At 31.6% G+C, this 16,599-nt stretch overlaps 2 protein-coding genes across 2 annotated transcripts; both read left to right on the plus strand.

The window, feature by feature from the left end:
- The first annotated feature begins 6 nt into the window (after positions 1 to 6).
- On the plus strand, positions 7 to 6,335 carry LOC105111482 (Polynucleotide adenylyltransferase family protein). Its single transcript, XM_011006846.1, has 15 exons — positions 7 to 356; positions 631 to 761; positions 1,186 to 1,303; positions 1,830 to 1,882; positions 1,990 to 2,039; positions 2,162 to 2,260; positions 2,703 to 2,812; positions 2,974 to 3,101; positions 3,405 to 3,471; positions 3,623 to 3,706; positions 4,345 to 4,407; positions 4,495 to 4,639; positions 5,200 to 5,367; positions 5,664 to 5,761; positions 5,831 to 6,335. Exons 1-15 carry the CDS (start codon positions 24 to 26, stop codon positions 5,933 to 5,935), a joined length of 1,752 nt encoding a protein of 583 aa, XP_011005148.1. The 5' UTR covers positions 7 to 23; the 3' UTR covers positions 5,936 to 6,335.
- Positions 6,336 to 7,487: 1,152 nt separating this feature from the next.
- Positions 7,488 to 10,816, plus strand: LOC105111483 (protein disulfide-isomerase 5-2-like). Its single transcript, XM_011006847.1, has 5 exons — positions 7,488 to 7,822; positions 8,252 to 8,355; positions 8,493 to 8,863; positions 9,830 to 10,134; positions 10,268 to 10,816. The coding sequence occupies exons 1-5, from the start codon at positions 7,625 to 7,627 to the stop codon at positions 10,571 to 10,573; spliced, it is 1,284 nt and encodes a 427-aa protein (XP_011005149.1). The 5' UTR covers positions 7,488 to 7,624; the 3' UTR covers positions 10,574 to 10,816.
- Positions 10,817 to 16,599: the final 5,783 nt, after the last annotated feature.

The following is a 16,599-nucleotide window of genomic DNA, read 5'->3' on the forward strand; positions in this document are numbered from 1 at the left end:
CAATATAAGAAAAGAATAAAACAATGAGAGCATTTCTCAACACTGTAAAAGTCGACCCCCTCCGTCTTTTCTTCTCCCCAAGCCTCCTCAACAGACGCAAAACAAATTTCGTCTCTCTTCGAAGCTTTTCCTACCCTAGTAAAACCCTAACTCGAATTCAAACTGCTGGGGTTTTTTATTGTAAGGAAATGGCGACAGTGTCATCAGAAGCGGCAGCAAAAACATTGATTGAAGTGAAAGACAAGATTGAACTGAATGAGGTTGAAAAGCAGATTTTTGACCGCTTAGTCAACACTCTTCGCCATTTCAATCTCAATACTGAGCTCCGTGTAGCTGGGGGTTGGGTTCGTGATAAGGTAAGCTTTCTTGCTGCGGTATTACCTGTGTTGTGAGAAGATGTCCAAAGCATGTTTGATGAAAGTCCGTAATGAATAATGAAGGTTTAGCAAAGAGAATCGGGAGGAGTAAATGGTTCTTGTCATATAAGTCTTAAGCAATAAGCATGCTGGAGGAAATGATAAGACTTTAATGATTTTCTTTTTTCTATGGGTTTTTATTGTCTGAATAAAATTCTTAGTGCTTTTTTATCTTCTGGGATTCGTATAAGATTTTTTTTAATGTCTTTTGCAGCTTCTAGGCAAAGAATGTTATGACATCGACATTGCTATCGACAATATGTTGGGCAGCGAATTTGTTGATAAGGTTAGGGAATACTTGTTATCTACCGGGGAAGAGGCTCATGGAGTTGGGGTTATTCCACGGTATAAGTATTTATTTATTTTCTTCATTTTAGGTATAATTATTTTCTGTTCAAAGTTAAATATACTTTTGGTTTCATTTCAAAACCAGATTTTTTTAAGAGATTTTCTTTTGACTTTGATGACTTTGCCGGTTTCTTGTTCTGTTCTTTAAGATGTTTTGCCCTTTATCTTGTCTTATTGGAAAAATTCATGTTGCTGAATCTAAATATTACATTTCAATTGCTATCCTTGCACATCTGCTTTTCATGTTCTGGTTTGAACTTCTTAATAGATTAATAGTTGTCATTATTTTACAAATTTTAGCCTTTTGGTCTTCATAGTGTTTTATGATATTATATGTGTCCTTAATGTTATCTGATTCGGTCTTCATAGTGTTTTATGATATTATATGTGTCCTTGATGTTATCTGATTCTACTTTTGCAGCAATCCTGACCAGTCTAAACACTTGGAAACTGCAAGGATGCGTCTTCTTGATTTATGGATTGATTTTGTAAACTTAAGGAGTGAAGACTACAGTGAGAACAGCCGCATTCCTACGATGGTATAAAATTTAGCTTAGAATTCATTCAGCTATTATTTTTCTAATTTCATGTGCATGACATGTACCTGAGGCTGTTCTGTTTGTTAAGAACTTAAAACATGCTATACAGTCAGTGTTTTCTTGTTTTGAATTTGGCATGCTTATATGAGGAAATTAATAAGAATGAGGTAATTAGGAACAGAATTTGATTACATAATATTTCATATTCCGAATCCATTAGATTATTCTTCATTTTCAATATTTTATAAATGTTGACATGTGCTGTTAATTTGGTAAAGGGGCTGGACTACTCCATGAAGTAGCTAATCATCTTTTGGATCATAGTTTGAGAGACTGAAAACTATGAATTGTTTGTTGATGTAGATAGGTTAGAACCTTGTGTGTATTATTATTGCACTCAAATGTTTCCATCACAGTGATTTTCTGTTTGATCATTACTTTAAGTTGAGCTAATTTCTTGCTGTTTGGTTAAATTCTTACTTCATGTGGGATGTATGACTATTTAAGTTAACCTGTTTTACCACAGACATTTGGCACAGCAAAAGAAGACGCATATAGAAGGGATTTAACCATCAACAGGTATTTTAATTTTGATATTGGTAAGTCAAGGACACTCTCCACACCTGTTTGCAAGAGTTATTGCTATCGGCTAATCTTGGTGCATTTCAATTTCTTCTGTTGGCCAGCTTGTTCTACAATATCAATACCAGTTCTGTTGAAGACCTAACTGGAAGAGGTTAGAATATTTTTTACTTTGTTATGCTTTCTATTTGTTCCAAGAATGTAACTTTGTCACTTGATATGTGTATAGCTTTGCCACTTTTCAGACATTTTTTATTTCCCCCTCTTCCATTACAGGCATTGAAGATCTAAAATCTGGAAAAATAGTAACTCCTTTACCTCCAAAAGATACCTTTTTGGATGACCCACTTCGAGTTCTGAGAGCTATTCGGTTTGGTAATTCTGAATTTACATTTTCATCTGTTCTATTATACCGCTATATTGTGTGAGGCAAATTTTGATTGCCCTTTCTCTTCTTTGGTAAAAGTTGGAAGTAATTAAGCATTTGGAAAAGCTTATGTAATTTTCTTAGAGCAACTGATTCAAAATATCATAGTATTGAAACTGCTACATGTATTTTTTTTCTTGAATTTCTGCTTTCTTATTCATTGTATTATTTCCTCAGAGGCTGCTTCTTCAAAGGGTTATCGTTTATTTGAATATAGATCACTAATTTTTAGCTAATACATCCAAAAATCTTCTGATATTCTGACGAAAATATTTGAAGTCATGGCCAATCACTTGGCATGAGTTAGGTGACACAAATTCCAATTTTCTCTTTGTTCACTTTACATGCATCCACATTTGTTATATATTCGTCTCATTTTAGTCATTTTAGGTGCAAGGTTTGGATTTGTACTTGAAGAAGAGCTTAGAGAAGCTGCTGCCTGTGATGATGTGAAAAACGCTCTCAAAGCAAAAATCAGCAAAGAGCGTATTGGAACTGAAGTAATCTTTACCCCTTGTCATGGCTGAAATAGCAAGTTTGATTATGATATTTGATTTCCGAGGAAGACAACTTTAAGTTGTCCCTTGGGGCTTTTCTAGATACTGTTTTATTGGGGAATAGGTATTCATTACTTGCATTATTCCTGTCTGTTCTTGTGCAGATTGATCTCATGATCTCTGGCAATCAACCTGTTAAAGCTATGACCTATATTGCTGATCTGACATTATTTTGGGTTGTCTTCAATCTTAACCCAAAGGTTGAGCCGACAGTGTCAGAAGAATGTCAGGGGTATGATAAGATCTAAAGCAGCCCAAGATCAACAAAAATAATAGTTGAAATGATCTAGTTACTATTGCTTGGTGCGATGGGAAAAGTTTTGATTGCATCTATAACTGGAATGCCTTTTTGATTACAAGTAGAACGCGCTATTCTCACTTAGAAAACTGGTGCTTTTGGGCATCACTAAAGATTTTTCATAAATTTTCTAGCATTATTATAACTAGCCTTTGAGATTTCCCCGAGATTTTGAGCAACTTTGCTTGTCTGTGTTTGTCATTTATGTTCAGATAATAATCTCTTGACCCCTTTTAGGCTCTGTGTTGCTTACCTGGATGCTGCGTGGAACCTTATTCATTTAATTGGAGGTTCCTCCTTCACTGTAAGTGAGCCATGATAGATTCTTTAAATTTTTTTTGCTCTTGCTGTCTGTCAGCATTATGTATTACATGCTTCCTCTTCTTTATCTTTTCTTCAATGTTTTATATATTGTTTAAGGTTGTGAATTTTAATTCTAAATTCCTGAGCTTTAGGGTGAACAAAGAAGGCTTTGTTTGTATGCTGCTTTATTTCTTCCATTCAGAAACACCATATACAAGGATGAAAAGGGTAAAAAGGTGCTGCCCTTGTTCTTTGCCTCTATTTTTCTTAATTCTTTGGTTTGCTCTTTTTGTTGCTTGTTTCTTTCCAATCGTGAATCTACATTTTATGCATTGAAGGAGCATTGAGCTGTATTCATAGAAATTGGAGCCAAATTATGATTACAGTCCTGAAATTCAGATTTTCAGGCTGTCCCACAACTAATTTTGGTGGATGAATAAGACTAATAATGTTGGTTCTTGATCATTTTCCTTTTGAAGGATGATGAGGACTAGAAAGTTCAGACCTCATTAATTCTTTTATAAAAAAGGCAGTGACAAGCATGGGGCATTTTCTTGGATCTATTTCTTGTTTACTACTGTGGTCTGTCTCTTCTCTCTCTTCCAAAAATTTTTGGGTGGTTAGAAGCTTTATTATTTTTAGACAGACGAAACAAATTGTAAAATGAGATGAGTTTTTATTCAATCATAAATAACCTCAATTCATTTGATCAATTATTCATCTTTTCCAGTGTTTGTTGTACCCTAATTATTGTGAATGGAATGACAGTTTCAACTCCTGTAATTGATTGATTCTACAGATGCGTAATTTTATATTTCTTTCCAAGAGTTTACCTTTTCTGTTGCTAAAGCTAAACCATGTTTCTTCATTGCAGGTGCCTGTTGTCAACTATATATTCAGAGACTCTCTGAAGCAAAAAGCCAGTGATCCTGAAACAGTAAGTTCGAATCTCCTTTCACTAGGTTTTTTGCATCGACATCTTCAAGACTTGAACATCTGGAAAGTCTTAACCCTCCTTTTGTAGGTTATCAAGATACACAGGTCATTAGAGAAATTCTTGACCTTGATTCCCTTGCTTACATCTAATGACAAAACACAGCCTGCTGAAGTGGATATGGGCATGGAACTTTTTGATGTACCTATAACTTCAAAACTCCGAGTAGCAACAGGTATTAGTTCTTGCTAGTGTATTTTAAAGTTCTGTTGCTCTCTTTGTGCTAAGATTTTCGTTTGAACTGTTTGTTAACATTTGACAATAATTTTACTTGGGCAAGTCAATTTGGATTTCTTTAGCATTATCCTTCACTATTGAAGATACCTCCTCTAAAGTTCCACAAGTTCATAGCAAATTTAATTTCCTTATCATAATTTTCCACTATTTTTGTGTGAAGCGAGCCCTTTGTGCAATTTATTTGGACTCTGGAGAATAATACCTGCAATACCTTATGGATTTGTTTTGTAATGAGTGAGGTGGCGTAGATAGGTTTTATATGTTCTATGCCATTCAAAGGTGCGTGTCTTGATAAGTTTGCAGAGTCATGTCACCTTGATTAGATAAACTTCTTTATGCGACAAATCAATCAGTTAATAAATAAATGTTGATAAATTGGCAATTATACTTTGACAAGCTCTTATTTGGATGGCTGGATGGTCATCCATTAAACATGTTTCTGAAATTTTCTGAGTTGCACAGATTCTCTTTGCTAATTGTTTATTCTTGTATATTCAGGATTTCTACTACGAGAAGTTAAGGAATTTTGGCGAGTTGGTTTGTTGATATCAACAATGTTATATCCTTCTGACACGGACTCTGCTCAAGACTTTTTAGAAAAGAAATTTGAACTTGACAGGAGAAAGGACTTATTTAAAGCAGCTGAAGATGCCATTGTTAATCTAGGTACAAGACACTGCCAAATTTCTTCTTTCTGTGAATTTTTTCCTTGAGAAATGTTTAAATAACCATTGAGTATATCTTGCAAAAGATGCTGAATTGCATGTTTAATAAGCCAGGTAACTTGTTCTGTTTGCTCTGTTGGACCTTACGCATTCATAGACATAGAAATACCTCCCCATGTTTTCCAGTATATTTATTTATCTTGGTTTTGCCCAAATCTTAAAACTGTAGTGGAGCCCTCGTGATTGGCTGGGAACCAGCCTTGCTTGTTCTGAAATGTAGGATATGTTGAGATGCAGGTCTTGAAAGAGTGTGGGATTTAAAGCCGTTGGTTAATGGGAAGGATATCATGACTGTTTTGCAACTAAAATCCGGAGGACCGCTTGTTAAGGAATGGGTAAGGCATATTTTCCTCACTTTGAAACCATTGTAGAATTCTAGATTCTAATATATCCCTTCCTTGCAGCAACAAAAACTGTTAGCATGGCAATTCGCTCATCCTGCAGGGACCGTGGAGGAATGCCTTGATTGGATGAAGGAAACACATTTGAAGCGTGCTAAGATGGAGTAACCATTCTTGGTAAAATGGTACTCACTCTATCTAGCAGAGGATGTAACCTAGCAAACTGGCTTTTCTTCAACCTAGCAATCGTTTTTGAGGTCCCATGAACATCCACTATTTCTAAACTTGCGCAGCCAGCAAGAGCAGTCGATTTGCAGGGTTTTAGCTTGATATTTCATTAATAGTTTTGTACAGATCTTTAACTTAACGTGCAAGATCTTGCATTAGCTGCAAGTATCTTGTGATCTGCACTGACATCCAATTGGAGTGTAGTTGATCATGCAAGTGTTGGGCTAGTTTCGCAGTTTAGGGATCCTGGCATTCTTTTTTAGCCTCTTTTGCTTCATTGTTCTCTGCTCCTTGGGATGTACGATGGAAAAATTTTGTTTATTTTTTGGTTTTTATGTTTGAGAGATGAGAGGGAAAAAAAAAAAAAAAACAAGGAAAGAGTGAGAAAGTTATCGGTTTTGTCATTTTTTTATAATAAAAAATATGATTTTGATGTTATTAGGTTCTATTTAAGGAGATAAGTACCATTTAAGTGTTTTTAATTTTATATCTTGTTGGGATAAGTAAGTTGAGTTTTATAAAAAAATTTATTGTTGGGATAAGTAAGTTGAGTTTTATAAATTTTTTTACTTAAGTTAATTTTTTTTTGTTTATTTGTATAGATTAAAGGGTAATTTAAGATTAGAAATAAGTTTATTGAGGTTTTTAAATGAAAATATTATTCAAAGAAGAGCTTTTTAAATGATAAAAGTCAAACCTTGGCTTTCTGCCTCATTTCTCTAGTGATTCGAATAAATGATATGCCGCATATCTGTTTTAATAAAAAAAAAAAAAAAATCATAGAGGGTCAAATGCACAGGCCTTGTAGGCTCATGAGCTCATAGCCTTCTCTATTTTGAGCTATAGGCTAGCACATCCAGATCTAAATGCTCGAGGGGTTTTTATGAGTTTCATTTTTTCTTAAATTTTAATTAATTTTTATAAATAAAATTATATTTAAGATATTATTTTCAAATAAGATATTATTCTATTAAATGCTATTTAATTTTAAAATTATTTTCGAATAAGATTGAAATATTTTTTATAATATTAGCAAGTTTTTTTATTGTACGGCTCTTAATGATTTTTTTAATTTTTTTTAATTTTTAAAAAATTAACTTTTATTGTACGGCTCTTAATGATTTTTTTTAATTTTTAAAAAATTAATTAAAATAAAATAAAATTATATTTAAATTATTCTTACATTAAGTATAATTCTATTCAACATTTATTATCTTTTCATTTTCATTGTAAACAAACAAGTTTAATTTTAAATTTATTTGATATTATTATAATGTTGTTTTTCAACTTAAAAATATAGTGAAATAATTTTTTTAAATTTGATTTTTAATATCATCATATTTAAATAATTTAAAAATATAAAAAAAAACAATAATTTAAAATAAAAAATTCAATTTTTTTTATAGAAACCACATCTTATCAAACCAAACCAAACCAAACCAAACCAATCCAATCCACTTTCTCCCGGTGATTAGTTTTACCGAATCATCTATGTTTTAAATAAAATAAAAAGAAAAGAAAAAGAGAAGCAAAATCCAACCTAAAATCCAACCTTAAAACATGAGCATATCTTAAATATAGTACTAAACGAAACACAACACCATCATCTACTCATCCATCCGAGAGAACATGAAGACGACGCGATCATCCTTAATCCTCATATTATCCATAATAATATCGGCAACAGAATCAACAAGAGCTGACAAAATAAATACAGTGTTAGAGCTCGACGAATCGAATTTCGATTCTACTATTGCCGCCTACGACTATGTCTTCGTCGATTTCTACGCCCCTTGGTGCACCCACTGCAAGCGCCTTGCTCCCGAGGTTTCTCCTCCTTTCTCTTATTCTTATAGCTTTTGCTGAACTTAATGCCAAGCTCATACTTTCTTGATAAGATCTGGAGAAAAATTTAGGCAATTTTTATTTGATCTCATCTCAGTTTCTATGCATTGATTACTGTGATGCTATGATTAATGACGTCATTGTTTTTTTTCTTTTAATTTGAGATTACAGTTTGCTAAGTGTTTTTTTTTTCCGTGATCTTTTAACTGAAATTATTCATAATTCAGAAATCTAAGTCTCATTTTTTTTTTTGTTTAGGCGTTTAAATAGGCAGCTTCTTGAGATATAGATTTATGGATATTGTTCGAGTTGAATAAATTTAGTTTGTTTTTTTGTTAATCAGTCAGAGCAATGCATAGTGTGATTATTCGTTACAGTATATTTTTTAATTAATTATTTTTAATTTTTCAGTTAGACGTGGCTGCTCCAATTCTCGCTGAATTGAAGAAACCTATAGTCATAGCGAAAGTGAATGCCGACAAGTATACCCGTCTTGCTAGGAAACATGAAGTCGAGTAAGTAGCTACTACCTCTCTTTTTTTGTGTTAATTTATTTTCACTTGGATCTCAGCTTTGATTTTGTATTTCTATGATACTGTGATTAGATAATGAATTTGTGTTGCCTGATCTCAAGTACTTGTCTTTGCTGCAGTGGATATCCGACCCTCAAGATCTATATGCATGGTGTTCCGACAGAATATTATGGACCAAGGAAAGCAGAATTACTCGTTCGTTTTCTGAGGAAATTTGTCTCTCCTGATGTTGTTGTCCTTAATTCTGACTCAGCTATAAGAGAGTTTGTTGAAGAAGCTGGGACACATTTTCCTATATTTATAGGTTTCGGTTTAAATGAGACTTTGATATCAAATCTAGCCATAAAGTATAAGAAGAAGGCTTGGTTTTCTGTAGCAAGTGATTTCTCAGATGATGTAATGGTACAATATGATTTTGACAAGATTCCAACTGTGGTATCTATTCATCCAAGTTATGATGATCATAGCATCTTTTATGGGCCCTTTGAAGGTTTGCTTTCATCCCATTACCAAGAAATTAGTGTTAATTTATGTATTTTTGTCCATTCGAAATACATTATTTTCAGTTTTCTCTAACTTTAACTGTTTGCATTTGCTTATTTGATGATGTCCTGATAGACATCTCGTGTTGTTGACTATGTGGTGTTTTGTCTAGATACCCTTTGCTTCAACAGAACAGAACTAAAGAATAAAAACACTTCTGACGATGATGATAAAAGGAATAACACTCTGTTATGTTCTGTGTGCTTCATTTGTGTCTGTTGTCATCGCATTGTGCACCACGTCCATGGTAGAATTTGCTTAACATAAGGGATAACCATAGTGTTACAAATTTGTTGCTCTATTACTGATAAAGACTGGTATAGCATTAATTAGTTTCAAACTTTGGTAGATACATCATGCTTGTGTGGATGAAGATGTTTGAGTAGCACAACTAAGGAAATACTACCTGAACAATAATTTCATAATATGAGAAATTTTGTCAGTACACAGTTTATATGTCACAAACAGGGAGGGCATCCTCATTGAGAACTCAAACTGTAGAATACTGAATTTTTAGCTAAGAGATTTGTGTTGGGGGCTACTATTCATTCTGAGTTTAGGTCAAATATGACATGGAAAATTTTAAGCTAGCTTATGGAGGACCTGTGCATTACCCTGGTCAATTGAATTGGTTATTTATCACTCTAAATGGACCTCTGGTATATTTTAACAACCTATCAGTTACCTCGACTAAGTCTGATTGATGGAACCTAGACAGCAGGTGCTTGCTTGTTCAGATTCTTGCTCTATGTTTTCTCTCTCTCTTTCTTCTGTTTTGGCATAGATATCTCCCATTATTTCCTTGTAGTTTTCCCTTGTTTGTTTCTTTTTACTTTTTTTCCATTGTGGGTCACTTGCCTTTTGCTGCATTGCATAATTATAAGTTGTACTTGCCTTTCTGTTAAACCTGCAGAGGAATTTTTGGAGGAATTCATAAAACAAAATTTTCTTCCTTTGGCTGTGCCCATAAACTATGATACACTGAAGGTACTGAAAGATGATCAGAGGAAAATTGTCCTGACCATCTTGGAGGATGAGTCTGAAGAGAAATCGCAAAAGTTGATCAGGACATTGAAGGCTGCTGCATCAGCAAATCGCAATTTGGTATTTGGTTATGTTGGGGTTAAACAATGGGCGGAATTTGCAGAGACATTTGGTGCCAAGGGGACAAAACTACCAAAAATGATTGTTTGGGATGGAGGCGAGGAGTATCTTTCAGTAAGTATTACTGCTGCAATACCATGGTCAAATACCATGTTTTTAAATCACTAGGAAATTTTAATTCCCATTAATTTCATAGTTTACGAGGAGAAATAATGCATGCACTAACTTTATTTTTAATACTTTGTAGGTTATTGGTTCAGAAAGCATTGAAGAGGAGGACCAGGGGTCTCAAATCTCACAATTCCTTGCAGGATATAGAGAAGGGAAAACAGAGCGGAATAGAGTTAGTGGTCCATCACTGTTGGGCTATCTCCATTCACTGATTGGAGTTAGAACTGTGTACATAATTGTGTTTTTGGTTGCAATGCTAATACTGATCCGACATATCAGCAAAGAGGAACCTCTAACGGTTGGTACCGGAGACCAAGTTGAACACGTGACAAGCTCTGAAGCTGAAAGCTCAGAGTATAGACCCGGGGATAAGCAAGACTAGAGTCAGTCTTCTGCTCGGGGTTAGTCCAAGTGCTAGGACGAATTACAAGACAGTTTTGCTGTAGTGAAAGCAACCAGTTCCTCCCTGGTTATTCTGGATCTCCTAGATTTGATAGAGAATGATCTCTTCCATGAATTTTTTTTGAGTACCAGTGTTCATCAGCTTTGCCACACGTTAGCCAGTTTGATGATTTTGTGCTTTTGGTATAAAAGACCTTTGTATTTATTTTTCATGATGATAGCCTACGCTCTACTCATTTTTTTCCCCTTTGAATTTGTTTAACTATGTTATTGTCACACAAAGTCAAGCACACAAGTTACCTTGTAAAAGAAATAGGTGCTCCAGTAGCTTCTGAAAGTGCATCATCCTTCCGAAATCGGTGCATGGAAGATTGGATGAACAGAGAGGCAAGCGCCCCCAGTATTATCAATTTGTACTTGCTTATTCTATGAGTGCTTGAAAATGAGTAAAAATAGTATGGAAATGTAAACAAATTTAAAATAATAATCAATAAAGATAACATAATAGCGGTGTTCATCACAGGGGAAGGTTGGAGGAGCTCTCATGCATCGGTGAAAATGAGACTCGGAGGGCCGGTACTGGAATGATTTGTAGATCCTAATGGCAAATAAGAAGATTTTCCATCACATTACAATTACAGCTATAAACTAAAAGCTAACCCATTTATATTGTTCATTGTTGTACCCTCCCTCACAAACCATTATGGGCGTGAACTTTTGTTCATTTCAGTCATCAATATTTATTTCCTTGTTATTTAATCCTTGCAAGTTATGTTAGCATCATTTTATGTGTTAAGATCTATTTCTCTTTGCTCACTCTCCAATTGCAAAATGTTTGAGAATATTCTAGTGTTAAATTAAGATTAATATTATAAAATAGAATCTTGAGTTATATTTCAAGATAATAAGAGGATCTCCAATTGCAAAATGTTTGAGAAAGTTGCTAAAAAATAAAAGGATCATAAGAAGTGTTTGGTTGCTGGTATTCTAGCAAAAAAAAAGCTCATTTTAGGTTTCAATTGGTTTATCTTAGAGATGAGAATTTAATGGAGTTAGTTTTAACCTTTAACCTATGTTGGAGAAAATAGATTAAAGCCTATTAATATTTTTTTTACATAGCTTGATTTTTTATTTTTGAAATCATTATAGTGTGTTTTGGGGTTTAAAAGGGTTTATTGAGATTATTATAATGTTTTTTGGGATGTATTTTAAAACAAGTTGAAATTTAAATTTTAAGATCTAAAATATCAAAAAGTCAAGTCTTGATTTTTTTATTATTAGAGATGATTGAAAAATGTATTAACAAGCGAGGCATCATTTGTTACGATGAATGACACATTATTTATTATGTTTTTTAAAAAACCTTGAGATGACAAGTCATTGGTTTATTTTTTTATAAATACAAATGGTCTTTTTCCTTTTAGGTGAAGCGCTTAAACTTTGCGTTATATCAATCAATGTTTTATTTTTTTAAGTTTTAATTAATGTTTTTTATTTAATTTATTTTAAATTAATATCTTATTTTTAAAATTTTAAAATTTATTTTTTATTGTAATTAATCTTTTAGATTATTTATATAATTTTATTGTACCTAAAATAGATTATTATAATTTAGATTTAGATTTGTTCTTATTAAATCTTAGATAGATAAGTTGTGTTTACAATATGTATATATATATAAAAAAATCATATACACTTAGCAACTAAAATTAACCTTAATGATAAATAAAAGAAGCGTATAAAATAAAAATGATTGTAGTAATAATATATTCATCCATTTTGTGCTTATTGCAAAAAAGACTAGCTTACCATTTTAGTTTTTAATTAATATTAATAACTCTTTTTATGATATATCAATTTATATATTTTTCAATTCATTTTTATTAAGCTACATGCATCATCTTTCCATTCCCTAATTATAAAAAAATCTTATAATACTAACAAACACATTCACAATGCTTTTAAGGAGTTTAATTTTTTTTTTTAAAAGAAGCCATTAATTTAGAATGTGAGTGATCTAATCTCTCGAATGTCATATTTCTAGTGATGCTTGAACAGAAAAGCTTGAGGACTGAAGATTAAAAACGATCCAGATAAAACATAGAGATTTTTTAGTTCCGAAGCACTTGATCCTTAATACACAATTAGAAGGATGAAATTGTTGTCGCTTTCTAAAAAGTTTCAAATTGTTTAATTAAAATAACAACATGCAAGACTCTTAATTAATAGAATTAAAAGATCTTTGAATTTGAAAATAAACACTAATTTTATTTAAACTTAGTATGCATCATGATCGATTAATATTGTCAATCTTTCTCAATCATGGTTGATCATTATAGTTAATTATTGGAATTCTTAATCAATTATAGTCTATTTCATTTAAAAAAAAATATGAAGACACCTTCCAAGTCAAACAAACACTAAATCTTAGAAAAAATAAAGATTTACTTAGTGAAGAAATACATGGTCAATCATGTTTCTTTCTAAGATTCAACCATTTATTCTTAAATTTTAATTCATCATCACTTGATATAAATAATTTTAATATAAATAATATCACATGATTTCAACAACACTTAAAAGATTTCTTTATTAGTCAAGCCTACAAAATGGTTTGAAAACAAACTCAAATTCTATTTACGAAATACATAAGCTATAGGTCTAGAATAGATTGAGGATATAAATAAACCAAACCTGAAGAAAAACAATAGATAGTAAAAGGTTGTTGATAATAGTAAAGACTAATCTCTTACAAACTAAAAAGCTCTTTTCATCTTCTTTTTATATGAAACTTTTTAGATTAAAACCGATACAACCATATTTATTCTAAAAAAAATAGAATAATTTTTTCTTAAAATTTATTGATTAGATAAGTCAATCATGAAACTAGACTAATAAAAAATAATTTTATAACTAACCTAAACTCGAAGCTGAGTACAAGTGTGTGGTTTAAGTTCAAAGCCTACATAATCTAAGGTCTTTTTTCTCCAAAAACTTTGGTGTTTTATGGATCCAATATTAGCTTCTCAAGTTTTCAAAATATAAACCACTTATTAGAAAGGTTTGTTATCTTTTAATCTATATATCATTTTGGGTTTGAGTTTTAGATAATTAAAAGTTCTTTGAGATCAATTTCTCTCTCATCTACAAATAGTTTTAGACACATTAAAATTTCATTTTAAAGTAGTTATATTAGAGAATATTTTTCAACAAATGCTAAATCCAAAATGTGAATGAATTTTATATTTAATCTTGCCTTAAAAATGTTTATTAAGAACTATTTTTCCAACAAAATTTCCCAAAACTAGTTGGGATCACGAGCCAATTTTTAAAAAGAACAAAAAGGTTTGGTTATTTTAGAAACATGAAATACATTTAACATGTTTAAGGTTCAAGCGGGTGTGTGAATATATGCAATTCCAAAATACTCAATAGAGATATAAACTCAAAATTACCAACTTGAAGTTGTTCACTACCTTGATATGGTTCATATGACTGAGGCTTGCCAATCGATTACATGGTATTGCACTTGTCTCTGGACACTAAGCATATAAATTCACTGGTGACTAATTTGCTAAGAACATGACCATATTTGCAGATTAGTTAATGGCATGCATATACCTTTATGGACAGTTTGGTGTAGTATAGTTCCAAGCGTTGTATATTTTACAGCGAGTCTTATTGTCAAGTCTATAATCCTGAGATCAATTCTACCTATTGTCTTCTCCATAGTTTCTAAAAAAGATTTTGTCCCCCCCATAATTGTGTTTATTTTTTCCTCTTTCATGATTAAACCCTTGATTTCTGTCATTGGTAACAAGTGTGCATTGCTCCAAATGTGTTAATGGCAGAGTAACTGTATGTGTTGTAAAATGTGTTAAAAACAAGGTTAATTAAAGGTAAAATTAAAAGTGTTCCACTCAAGTTTTGGTTAAAAATTTGTTGAAATGTAATATCCAACATAAACTCTTAAACATGAAACATCAACATGATTTAAAAAAAAAAAAGAGTGAATGAGAAATTAATCTCAAATAACTCTTGATAGACATGTTTTGATGAAACCCAAAAATCTAAAAAAACTCTAAAATTTTCTTGATATTTATAAAGTGAAAAGTGAAAAAGTTAAAATTAAATTCAAAAAACACTCAATCTTTTATAGGGGACAAGTCCTGAGCAAAGTGAGTTTACAGCTTAAACTCACACATATACGCGCTTTGGCTTGGGTCAAGCCTAGACCTAGGTTTCTCATAAAATAATATTTGGGGTTATAAAATATTATTTTTCACCAACTGATGTTTGAACTTGGGTCTAGTCTATGAAAAACTATTTTTTCTAGATCATTGTTTCGTATAATTAGCTCATAAATGTTAACTGTCTCTTTAAAAAATATTTTTTACAAATATAAATAATTTTTTTGACTGAAAATTCATATTAATGGTCACTATATTCATATTTGTTTTATAATTTATGATGGCTAATCATTGATAGTGTTGAGAATTAATTTTGATTATTATCAAAATTAATTTTTTAATTTTTTCCTTTCTAAAATTCATTATAATAGAAGGGAAAGTTTCCTCTAAGTTTTTTTTAGCACAAACACACGCTCTTATTCATCTTATTTTTAGTGTTTTTTCTTCTTCTTTTATGCTTCGTGTTTTCTCTCAAATCTAGAGTTGAAGTTCACCTTGTTGAGAGATAATCGAGTTCTTTTAATTTGGTTCAAAGAACTTATTTAAAAATACATCTAAACTAAGGTAATGTTGTTGGAATCTTGAAGACGTATTGCAAACATTCTAGTTGCACATGTGAAGAGTAAACTTCAAAGATAAATAATTTATCATTAACAATAACAAAAATTTCATTACTTTAAAGTGCCATGAATTTTTACTTTGCATGCTTTATAGATTTAAACTTGTATGAACTCTAGAATTTTTTTTATTATCTTTTTATGTTTTGAATACTTTACTAGTCTAATATAATAGTATAATTTACAAAAACATTAAGTGCTGATGTTACTAGCTCTGGATGTATATAAACTCATGACTAAGCAATAAACTATGCAACTCAATGAACTAAATAATATTCTTGAATTCACTGCTTAACCCCTAAAAAATATAATTATAAATTTATAGTAGCAAGGGCCTCCCTGATGTATTCGATTCATCATGGTAGGACTTGGCTGAATGCAGGTATTGTGTGACAATTTTAATTAGTTCTTATGACAATTTATAAAGTATTAAATGAATGGTCTTGATAAAGATGCATTTGTTGCTTCCAGCAAAGTCCCAATCAAGCGTGATATAGTGCTTTCAGATACCACTGGTAAAACGCAATTGACCAAGAGGCTATCAAATTAAGTACTTATTATAAGCTAGTCTTGTTGCATCCCATATGGTGTAGACTTGTTAGGTTGAGATAGACTAGTTTTTTAAGACATAATATTATGGGTAGGCACGGGTTACCACCATCAATGTAATATATAAGCCCTTGGTCATGAAGAAATGACTTCATATGAAGACTCCTCTAATAGCAAGTGAAACACAATAACCAATAAATGATTTTTTAGGAAGTTAGATATCTCTTTCATTTCTTCTTGTTCTTCAACACACAAGCTTATATGAGCTGAGATATTTATAAATATCAATGGTCATTAGGTAAAAAGCTTTGAAAAAAATTCATTTGACTATATTACTCTTCTGTTCCATATACAAAATTGTTCATCTTGCCTTATATTCCATCTCTTCGCACACACATTTCCCTCTTCTTTCAAGGATTGCATAAAAGCTACTGTCTTTCACACTTTTATTAAATGTGAAGATAAAGATTGCATGATCATTATATATAGTAGGACTTGTATCAATAAGGTATCCTTTGATAGCGTATTGACTAGTACTTAAAAGCATATTTTTTATCAAGGTTTTATGTCATCATTTTGCACTTGAAGTATCAATAACTCCTTAACTAAAACATGTTTTATAATAATATATCTAATAATATAAGATACCT

The sequence above is a fragment of the Populus euphratica genome, unplaced genomic scaffold, assembly GCF_000495115.2.
Source record: "Populus euphratica unplaced genomic scaffold, PopEup_1.0 scaffold500.1, whole genome shotgun sequence".
Taxonomy (NCBI): Eukaryota; Viridiplantae; Streptophyta; class Magnoliopsida; order Malpighiales; family Salicaceae; genus Populus; species Populus euphratica.